Below are 12,316 nucleotides of genomic sequence, written 5' to 3' on the forward strand. Positions count from 1 at the left end.
CCACAAGCTCTCGAGGAAACCACAAATAACTTGAAGTTTCCCAACACATCAGCTGCACTTAGTATCTGGGAGGCGAGCTGGGAGAGAGGACTCTAACTCAGCCACAGAGCTTCTGCCGTTGAGAGGGGGGCCTCAAGCCTCATGTTAGCGATGCACTTGTTTGCTCTGCACCATCTTTGGGGACTTTACAACTGTAGGTTGGATCTATTAGACTTAAACGTTGACACATGCCAACATCCAGTTGATCTTTGGACGAGAATGGGGCCCATTAGGGCCCAAAGCTGTGGGATAGCGAGACCTCTACTACACCGTGCCACATGGCTTGTTACAGAGACACAAACTCATGATGCTCCTCTCATACCCGTGGGGAGACTTGAACATTTAGCCCGGGCAACTACGCCAGACTGAACATGTGGGGTGGCCAAAACACCTTTAGCATGTCCGGAGGGGGAGCGAGCCAGGACCTCGGTCCTCTTGTCCCTCCGCCCACACACATGGTTCTTTAACCCACGGTCGTAGTCTTAGCACCGATCTGACATTTAGGACAGTTCTTACTGTTACGTTTGGGGGTTTGGGGTTCTGGGTTTGTTGAGGTGAGGGGAAGGGAGACTAGTGGCGGCTTTGTAATGATTCTTCATATAGATGCACTTTGATGGAGTTGGGTTATACACTGCAGGTACACTCTTGCTTGTTCTCATGTGGGAACTCTGCTCCAGGGAACGGGGACTGATGCATAGGTCCTTGAGAAGGCGGGGAGTGGCGACATGTAACCGATGGTAATCACAGTAAGCTCCTGGAATGTAAAAGGCCTCAACTCGCCTCAAAAAAGGAAAAAGGTCTGGAAATATATCTCTGATCACCACCTAGATATAACAGCTCTGCAGCAGTCACATCTGCCCCGAGCGGAAGAGACCCACCTCCATCATAAAAGCTACCCCTTAATATACAGAGCATCTGCACTCACGAAACACCAGTGGACCGCAATCTTTTTTTACACATCTATGAAATTTCAACCCACTGATACCAAATCAGACAAGGAGGGACATTTAGTAATGGTCAAAGGCGTTCTAAAGGGTAGACTTTGGACATTCTTTTCAGCTTATGCACCTAACACAGGCCAGGCAGTTTTTCTTCAAATGCTCTTGAGGAAGATTCAGGACTTTGCGGAGGGACCGACACTCTTACTGGGGGATTTTAACTTAACATAGCAGGCAGACCTCAATAGCACACACACACCCTGGTGTCTTCTCCACAGAGGCTAAACCACAAATACATGACATGATCCTTAGAGGCGATTGGCGGACCCTCTACCCCCAGACACAGGACTATACCTTTTATTCACATGTGCACCGCACATACACTAGGCTCAACTACATATTCATTAGCTAAACCTTACTGGGAGCTCTCCGGGAGGCCAAGATTTTCCTGCTCTCCGAGTCCGACCACTCTCTCGTTTCGATCTGTCTGTCATTGGGCAACTTAGCATCCACATCTCCCAAATGGCATTTTCCAACTTCACTCACGAGCAATAGGGTACTCTGTACGGAACTAAGGGATACAATCACAGATTTCTCCACCAGGAATGTGGCCGAAGCCACCGCTGTGTTCAATAACTGAGACGCCTTCAAGGGGGTTTTTAGAGGCCGCTGTATTGCTCTTAACTCCGAGTTGAACAAACAACGGACCAAAGAACAAGTAGATCTAGAAGTAAAACTGTCTCAGCGGAAACGGCCCATAAAAACAAACCCACCAGAGTACCCTTCTCACGCTCACGGAATTGAGGGGGAAGCTTAGGGCAATATATAATAATCCGGCGGAGTATACTCTCCTGAAACTCCGTCAACTTTCCTATTCACAAGGAAACAAGATAGGTAGACATTTCGTTTGACAGTTGAAAGACAGGCAAGCGTTGGAATATATAGGCGGCATACTGGATGTGCAGGGGGAACTAACTTATAAAGATGCAGAGAAAGCCTCAGACGGAAGCAAGTGAGACCCAGAACATGTATACAGTGAGGGGCGTCTTGGCAGGTTCGTCGACAGCAGCAGGGGAGGGGGGTGGCGGGCGGGATTGTTGAAGGGGGACTGTTTGAGTGTTATTATGGATGGAATCATTTGTAGTTAGCATGCATAATGCAGCAGGCAGCCACAGAGTAAGAGGAGACGTGAAGGAGGAACCGGATGCCCGGAAGGGCAGGACATTCTGAAGAGCCAGGAGGGAGTCACAAGACTAGGCAATAATATGTAAGTGCACTGCTGAGTAACAAATGCCAATAACATTTGTTTAAAAAAAAAAAAAAGATGCAGAGAAAGCTAATATTTTTTGTGCCTTTTACGGACACCTGTATGCAGGGGAACCACGGGACTTAGAGGTACAAAGTATCTATTTGCGGGCACTACAACTCCCCCAGGTCCCCCAAGACTGGAATGCTAGGCTTACGGTTCCCATAACGGCCGGGTAGGTGGCTCTAGCCATCAAATCCCTCAAACCACAGAGAGCCCCAGGTCCCGACGGATATACAGTCCAATTTTACAAAACTTTGGCTTCTGACCTCCTACCCACCTTATTAATGCAATGGCAGGTACGGTTACTCCCTCAATGGCGGAAGCTGTCATCACAGTTATTCTGAAACCAGGGAAGAATCCACAGATTTGCGATTCGTACCGCCCTTCTCAATTTGGATGCAAAATTGTATGCATCAATCCTCGCGGCCCGACTGAATGACCTCCTGCCAATTTTCATCCACCCAGACCAGTTTGGATTTATTAAAGGCAGCCAGACTCATGGGAACACCAGATGTATCATCCACCTAATCGAAAAAGCTAATAAGAAACAGATACCAGCAGTACTGGTGGGGTTAGATGTAGAGAAGGCATTCGATAGGGTGGATTGGGCTTTTCTTTTTACTATACACACATCCTTTGGATTTACAGATAAATTTATTAATAGGGTACGGGCTAACTATGTCCAACCTCGCCCGAGAGTGCAGTTAAATGGGATTTTGTCGGCTCCCTTTCTCTTCACTAGGGGTACCCGCCAGGGGTGCCCTTTGTCACCCCTCTTGTTCGCCCTCAGTATAGAGCCGCTGGCCTTTGCCATCCACGCCGCACCAGAGATAAAGGGCATCCCTTTTTGTGGGAAAATGCATAAGATATCACTTTTCGCAGACGTTGTGCTCTTGTCACTCACAGAACCGGCCACCTCTCTTCCCGCGCTGCAAACAGAACTCACACTCTTTGAAGCGGTGGCGGGCTTCAAGGTGAATATAGACAAATCCTGCATTCTTAACCTCACAATCCCTGTTGCTGAATTTGAGGAACTCCGAACCTGCACTCAACTACAATGGACTTCACGGCCTCTCCAATATCTGGGAGTTCAATTGACGCACCGGGCAGAGGAGCTATACAGAGCTAACTTTCCACCCTCTCTCTTGAAACTCCAGGCGGATCTTACACGATGGAAGCCGCTTTTTATCTCCTGGCTTGGCCGCATTCATGCGGTTAAAATTACAGTGCTTCCTAAACTCTTGTACCTTTTTCAGGCTCTCCCTGTTGAGCATGACAAGGATTTTCTCCCTCAATTAAAATCTATGGTTCTGCTGTTCTTTTGGCAGGGAGGATGACCGCGGTTTTCCTTCTCAATATTGAGGAGGCCACGGGGGAGGGAGGGGCGGGCCTCCCGGACTTTGGCCTTCATTATAAGGCAGCTCAGCTACATGTGGTGACAGAATGGGCCAAGAGGGAGTCGGAGAAGCACTGGCTTCATATGGACAGGGCGGTGGCAGGGAGGACGATTTGGGACCTCATTTGGAGATCCAAGAGGGAAGACAGGAGAATGCCTATATCAGCACGCCTACTTGAATGACCCTAAAAGTGTGGGACTCTTTATCGCGTAACAACCAGTGGACCACATTTCCGTCACCTTATACGCCAATCCACTTTAACCCAGCCTTCCCTCCGGCCCTTACAGGAAGGGCCCTTTGACCAGTGGAGGGAGGGGGGCTGCAGAGCGCTGACACACCTCTTCCGTAATTACGATATCCTCAAAAGGGACCATGAGTGGGGCCTGCTGAATATTATCACTAGCTTCAATTGAAACATTGGGCACTTACACCTCACATTCACACTCGCACCCGTACGAAATTTAAAAAATAAGTTCAAACTGTAGAAAGGAGTGGTACTTATCTGTATAACTATCTTCCCACCTCTATACACACCCCGAGGCCTCGATACATGCACATTTGAGAGGGTATCTTACAACGTGACATTCAGGATAGAGAATGGGAGGGCGGTGGTAAGATTTCACAAAATTCAACCATTCCATAGGACTAAAAGAGGTCCATCTAAAAACGATGATGGACTGGTATCTATACCCTACCAAGATCAAAAAGATATTTCCTGGGTCATCTGATATGTGTGGGAGTGGCTGTGGGCTACTAGGCGATTTTCAACATATCTGGCGGGACTGTCCAGTTATACGACCCTTCTGGGAAGAAATCCTCGCACAAATCAAAGATATGCTAGGGAACCCTATTCCGACCTCCATGGCAGACATTCTCCTCGGTCTTTGCGACCCTTCGCTCAATCATCAAACTAAGGCTGATAAGGCCATTATGTGGACCTACATTGGGGCTGCGAAAGTGGTAATAGCAGCCGCCTGGAAGAAGGAGGCCCCGAATGTCGTTATGGCATTCTAGACTTTGGAAACTATTGTGCCTAGAACGGATAGCCGATATATTCAGGAATGATTATTAGAACTAAAATAGATGGGGGCCACTGGTGGCCTTCCTTACAAAGGGATTACCATCAGCCGTTTGCACTGCATCAGTCATATCCGATATGTATCTTTTTCATTTTTAACCTACTCGAAGATACCATGACTTGAAACTTAGCTGCACTAGGGTAGCCGCCACCAGTACTGGATTGAGTGGGGTGGTTAGGGGGGAGTTCTTTGTTCTTCCTAATTCCTAGAAGTCATTTGTTTAGACTTTCTTCCTATGGAGGGCACCTTCCCTGTTGGAAGGTTTTGGGTTAACACTGTCGCAATAGAAAGATGGACGAATGGCATGTTTTACTGCAATGCGGACCCACTCTCTGCCCTTGTTCTTAGAGACACTGTGCTTACTCCTTTAGGTTGCCTGGGATACGGCAGGGGGTACACAGCTAGTGCTGTGCATCACTTTTTGTACCATTTGCCAGTTTGCTTTGTAATCTATACTACTATTATAAAGAGAGCTGAAACCTTTGAGGCGGGTAAGCTCAAGAAGTACAGCACCAATCACAACACCCAATACAGCATTGCAAAGGGGAGTTGCAGCAGATGGACATAGACTATACAGCTGGCCACCATATACATTAGAAATGTCAAAGAACCTTAGGGGTAAAATAGTCCCTTGTGGGCGTTGGCGTTGTGCTGTCAGCGATGGGCGTGTCAAAGTACACTTCACATTAGTCCTTTGTGGGCATGCAGCGTTGTCAGAGGGGTCTGGCCCAAATAAAAAAAAAAAAGGGCGCAGATTTCACTACCGCGGCACAACCATTCACGCTCCACGTTGGCATTGTGCTGTCAGCGATGGGCGTGAGCGTTGTCAGAGGGGCCTGGCCCAAAATTGCTAGCGCGGCATGCACTGTGCGTGCCCATTACCACTCCATTACTGCTAACACTCAAAGTACTCTCTATGGCACGTTGTGACAGGGCCGTCTACAAACACCAAGGTGCGCCGCATTCACGGCCCTTGCCATTCAGCCGGCATTACTGATCTATAGTGCGGCACAAAGTTCAAACAAAAAAAAATTACTCCTTTGTGGACGTCAGCCTTGTCAGAGGGGGCTGGACTAAAAAAAAAACAAAAGGGGCACGGCTTTCACAAGCACAGCATTCACTCGGAAAGCCATTCACGCTCCATTACTGCTAACAGTCACAGTACTCGCTTTGGCACCTTCCGACAGGGGCGTCTCCAAACAACAAGCTGTGCCGCATTCACAGCCCTTGCCATTCAGGCGGCATTACTGCTATATGGTGGAGAGAACATTTGCAACTAAGACAAAGCTTTACAAGAAGCCTTTCTGTGCGTCTGCCTTATGCAAAAAATACTCACGCATTAACAAATTGCTCCACGGTACCGGCGGAGGCAGAAGCGAGGCAGCATACCAGATGATAAAACACAGTTCACGATTTAAATTTAGTTCGGGGATCAGTCGAGGCCTCAAAGCAGTCAGACTACAAGCGTGAATAACACACGCCCAGCCTTTGCAAGCACGCTGTCACTACGTCCACATTCAAATGAAACCAAAAATGTTGTATACCTTGAAATCTTACAATAAATTGGGATTTACTATTACAAACATTACACACATTACATTTCATCCACGGACAACGTCGAGAAGGGCTGCTAGTGAGTGATAAAATGCTAATAAACATACTTTTGACCGCAAAAACATTGATAACCAATTTAATCTAGACATCTGGTGTACGAGTCTAATATTTGCATGATGCTCACTTACCTATTAGATTCTTCTCCTTTGTAGTAATCTGCTGACTGTTCATAATGTGCAATAGCCTAATAAGAAAGGACAAACCATAAATAAGTTGTCATTCAATTGAAATAAAGTCTTAGCTTATTTAGATCACTAGTTACTTATGAACCTGATAGTTGATACCAATTATAGGTTGAAAATAGTATTTCATTTTCAATTGGTACGTAATTTTGAATATATGTCTTGCATGGTACGCAACCATCTGCCACAGTTGTTTTGTGTAAAACGGCATGACATTTGCTTCTATTTTTCTAAAATTAGAGCGGTCGAAGGAACAGTGACTATGAAAAAATTCATATGATCAAAAAGAGTATGCTTAAATATTTAATGCTTGAACTGCCTACTTGCCACTTAATTATGTAAACAATCTGGCTGACAAAAAAAGCTCAGAGAACAAGCAGTCAAACCCTAGGGCAATAAACTGAATATGTTAAATAACACAAAAAAATTGGAACTGCCCAATTACTGGTAAATCGTTGGTGTGATAAACTTTTCATACAATAAGAAACCGATTTCACATTACAGTAAGAGGGGGTCACACACATTTCTTGAGGCCCAAGGTCTTGTAAATAATTAAGGCCTTATAGATAAATGCCAACAGTAAAAAACAGCAGTGTGCTGATCTAAATAAAGTTCTGAAACATGATGTCGGATTTTACCTAAAGTTATGATACAGAATAATAATGAAATAAAAAGGCCACTCAATATGCCACAAGAAACCAAGGGTAATGTACTGCATAAGACACATGTTTCCTTGAAGTAAGTGTGCAGTAATTGGATTATTATTTGCAAGTATTAGTTACATGTTGGATTACTTATGCATCCATTTATCTTTCACTGCTTTCTGAAATGAGTCCACCGTGAACTTCTGCATTTCTTATATATGACACAGAAGACTAACAAGAAGTTCTGGCAAATTAATAAATTGTGTAGAGACTCAGAACACATCTCACTTCTGTACTATAACATTATAGATATGTTTAAAATCTGACTGATAAAATTAAACCTACCTTCTCCATTCTCAATAGATATTTGTGTCACTATGCAGAAGGTATGAAGTACTATTAAGTGTTCTAGGGCATCTCAGGCACCTGGTCTGAATGAAATTTTCTTGAACAATTTGAAATTCAACATTGATTTCTAGGCTTGATTAGTCATCCAATTTAGAAGATAACACTATTATTAGGTGGATTCATATTGCACTTTACATGCAAACTGTTTTTAATGGATTTATGCGCTGTAGTTTTTTAACTCACTGGGCGTTAGTTATTGTGTTTTATGGTTATTTTGTTGTCGCTTTTAATGTCAAGTAACTATGAGGTGGACGATGGAGTTTTTTTATATTTGTTTTATGACTACTTAACGTTCCTGTATTGTTTTTTTTTCATGGTCACATATGGTCAAATAAAGATATATATATATATTTTTTAGAAGATAACACTATTAAATAGTGACGCTAAATTCTCACAAAACTCTTATTTAACGCATACAGACTTGAGCTTATGTGAGTAGACATTTACATTGGCTCAATACAGGTTTTAGGAAGGACTATGCAAAAATTGATATTATGTTTTTATTGTCCATCACATACAGTTACAAAAAAGGCCATATAAATGTAAACAATCTGCATGTTATACAGATTAAGTGGTAGCTTTTGATACAGTTGATATTCCGACCAAAACAGGGCTCCTGATGTTTAAACTTATTTCCATTTAACTGAATTATAAATTTCACATCTAGGTTCAGGTAAAAAAAACTGTACTCAAAGTCAATCATTCAGAAAATTCAGACCTACTCTCAGCATTAAATATGGCTTTGTTGCAACTTTGCGGATTCTTTATTTGACATACTTCTGGTGTTAAAGAAAAATTTGCTGAAGTTATGGCATAGCAGTGTTAACACTTTCACACTTGAGTTTAAACCATAAAGTGGTTAAGAGTTCCCATTCTCTGAAATATATTTGCCCCCGGGGAGAAGTGAAAATTCAGCAAACAAGTTAATATCACTATTTTTAAGTATGCAGGACCATTCAGAAATGAACCTGAATAAACATCTAATATGTTTGTATCCCAAAATTATGCATTTCTTAAGTTGATCAACGAGATCTTTGTTATTTTCATCAAACTAATCTCAATGTGTAGCAAAGCTGAGCCCGTAAATACTGTACAGTACAACTGGATACACTGAGTACTTCGAATAAACAATATGGTACACCAGTTTGTGATGCTTGGGTAATAATATTTGGCCTTCCTGTTTTGCTTTCTTAGTCTAATCCTCACCTTGAATTTAGCTTATCCCAGTTAACCTTTTTAGCTAGCAAGGCCAAGTAAAGGTCTCAGTAATAACAGTCATTAGGTTTTTTTGGAGTGATTTTAAAGAACCGCTACTACATTTTAGATTACCACTCAGATAGGAAATGTAAGATTTTAATATATATTTTTTTAAAATACATACGGAGTGGTTCAAAACATATCATGCCAAGAAGAAACTATTTTAAGTACAAGAAATTTCTAAATATGTTTGTAATAGTTACACCGTTGCTAACCCCACACTGATATTTATTGTCTAGTCCCTCTAAGTCAGCATTGTATTCATTTGTGTGGCTTCCATTATTTTTTTTGTTCTAAGAAGAGAATTCGGAGGGCCCTTGTCATAATTTGATCTATGTAGCAGAAACTGTAGAATATGATGGCATGAGAACAAAGACTTCCTCTCTTGCTATGTTTATGTCTTAGTTTGTTAATTTAATACGCAATTTACTTTTAAACCACTTATCGATTCCAGTACTATTCATATGTTCACAGGAAACTCGTTTTTTGTTTGAGTGGGTCTTTACATTTATCACGTTCAAACTCCTTGACTTTCTTAAAAAAAGGTTTTTCATAAGTTGGAAGAGTATGTATGACAGCTGTTGTTAGTTGCTATAGTTCAGAATAAAACATGTTACTATTTTATTTGTGCCCAACATGGTTTTAACCTCTGTCAGAATGGACCATTTGTAGGAATATAATTTGTCTGAATTCAGTTACGGTGTTGATTGTTCTTAATTATCCGTAACGATTTTTAACGGCTACACAAATTAAATTAAATGCCAACCAACCTAGACCACATCTCCAGAGACACAGCTAAAATTTCTCACTAAATTAAATACAATAACATTCTATAGTTTATAGCACATGCTTACTACACTAGCAAAACACTGATACGTTAAACTCATTTACTCTACTATAGTGCACAAGTAAATAAACTCATGACCAGGCACAAGGAGAACATGCAACACAATTACTTTCAAGGTGAATTGAGCTGCTTTAATGAGAGTGCCACTGCATGACCAGCCTTAAAAATTACTTTAAAGTAAAAGCAGATTTTCTGGAAAGACCCGATTATTTTCAACAGCATCAGTCTTGATTGATCAAAATAGATCAATTTAACATCCAAATAGTACTACATACAATGTACATATCAAGAATAAGTGCAAGCAAAGTTCATAATTATCTTAAACTTTTTCACCAAATCTACCACTCTGTTGCTAATGGCCAGTATCCAGCTGCAATTCAATTTTCAAAACGTATGCTGCATCTGTGGACCAGGTACGTGTCTCAAATACAGAGCATTATCCTGATATGGTTTCCTTTTCCTTCAATTCTCCAATAACTTTCCTAAAGATCTTTTTCTTTAGGCACTCAAAGTCAGGACAAACACTAACAAAAACAAGCTATTTTCAAAGTATTCATTCAGCTCCAACAGAAAATGTTTGAACATAAGAATATTTAGTACCATATCCCAGAAGTACAAAACAAGAACACCATGGGCACATTATCCAAATATGGCAAAATTACACCTTACACACATCTGCTTCGAACGCCAAAGAGAATCAGCTCAATTCCAGTGGCTATTATTTAAGTTTAAAGAAGTTTTATTGATAAAAGTGGGGGTGTCAATACAAAGTACAAAACATTAATACATATCGTAAAGAAAGAATCAGTCAAGACATTACTTCAATAATATTGTATGAATTGGGCCTAAAAGTGAAACAAGTAAAATAACATACCGCAATCATGAAAAAAAAGGAAAATACTAAAGAAGTCAAGAACGTTTAGGGTAATCAAGGAGGTTTTGAAACTTCTTGTTGCCTGGGCTGCTGCTGAAAAGAACGACTGGCACAAACATCAAGGTACATAGTTACCGGTAACCATAAATCTAGACGTTTCGCTGTCATGTGTATAGGATAAACAAAGGAAGTATCTAGCCTGTGATTATGGCAGATATTGTACCACCATGCTCTAAAAGAAATGTTTGAAAAGTCTTTCCAATTAGCTGTAATTTGCTGGAATGCAACTGATATCAACAAATCAATGATTTTAACATTAAGTGTAACATTTTCCCAACAAGAGGAAAGGCTTCCCAGAAAAACATGTGTAAAAGAGATAGAAATGTTTGTTCTGAAAATCAAGTTAATTTGGGACCATACTGGTTTCCAAAAATGATGTACAATAGGACAAGCAAACATGTGAAACAAATCTGCATTCGGGGAGGATCATGTCCAAAAAACATCTGGTGTTGTAGCAAATTTTTTGATTAAGTCATGCGTTGTAAAAACAAGTCTATTATATAGAAAAAACAATGTCTGCCTCATATTGGCTGCTCTGGGTGATTTACAAATTTTTACCCATATATTATTCCATAAGGACACTGGCCAAGAAATAGCAAAATCATGTTCCCACAACTCTTCTACCTTGGATTTTGGTCTAATAGGGTCGGTACTATGAATATACATGCATATGATGGAAGCCTTGGATGTGGTTTTTAATAAGTTATGAAGTTGTGAGGTAGAATTAGGAGTAATAAGAGTGGTATGTATATCAGACAGCCGGGTATAGGTAGCCATTACCGCTTCCTTAAGTAAAAGGTATTTGTGGATGAATGAGGCAGGTAAGCTAAATAATTGACTTAGTGATGAGAAAGGTATGAAATTCGACTGAGAGAATAGCGGATATATCCAAACTAACCCCTTTTGACGCCAAGTCCTCCAATAAGTGGCTATTATTTAAGTTCTATCTTTTGGCGAACTATAATAATAAAACTACAAGCGAATGGTTTGTATGACTTAAAGAGTGCAAAAATAAACTATCTGTTGCAATTTCGAGTTAAATATCAAAATATAGAGTGTTTTGGATTAGCTGATGCTGAAAACATGAGGCTCAATCCAGTTGATGAGCAAAAGGTCAAGGTATGTTATTTATGTACTGAGATTCTGTTAAATGTTGAGTGTCTTAGGGCTTCATTAGGAGTTTGGCAGTCTTCCTGCAGGCCGCCACTCCTACATACTGCAGAAAGACCGACAAATTAATTGTCAGACCACCCACCGGATTACAAGTTTAATCCTGTGCTGCCAAAGGAGAGCCTTAGAAAGGCACAGCCGTGGGAGCACTGCAGCACGTTCCTGTACAGGAAGAAATGCACCATGTCAGGCACTTCATGCATTATTCCCCATGTAGGAACAGGGGGCACAGAAAGACAGAGGGGCACCTCATGTGCCCCCTGCATCCACCCCCATGCACAGAGGAGACAAGCGGTTCTGGGCCTCCCTAGTTTCCCCACCGCCATGAAAAGGAGGGCGGTGTGGAAACTGTAGCAGTACCACCAGCATATTGCAGCCTCTAACCACTACACCACTGGAGGTTGCAGCAATCCTTAGGTGGTCCAACCACCAAAGTTGTAATACGGCGGGCTGATCAACAGTCTGGCCATCCACGGACTGTCACTGCAACTACGGCGG

At 41.8% G+C, this 12,316-nt stretch overlaps 1 protein-coding gene across 1 annotated transcript in view; it reads right to left on the reverse strand.

The window, feature by feature from the left end:
• NAPB (NSF attachment protein beta) overlaps positions 1–12,316 on the reverse strand; it is a 236,860-nt gene that overhangs the window by 114,833 nt on the left and 109,711 nt on the right. The window contains exon 6 of the mRNA XM_086927680.1: positions 6,505–6,560. Within this exon, the coding sequence (XP_086783806.1) occupies positions 6,505–6,560 (56 nt within the window). The remainder of the gene's footprint in view (positions 1–6,504; positions 6,561–12,316) is intronic.

The sequence above is a fragment of the Lissotriton vulgaris genome, chromosome 6, assembly GCF_964263255.1.
Source record: "Lissotriton vulgaris chromosome 6, aLisVul1.2, whole genome shotgun sequence".
NCBI lineage: Eukaryota > Metazoa > Chordata > Amphibia > Caudata > Salamandridae > Lissotriton > Lissotriton vulgaris.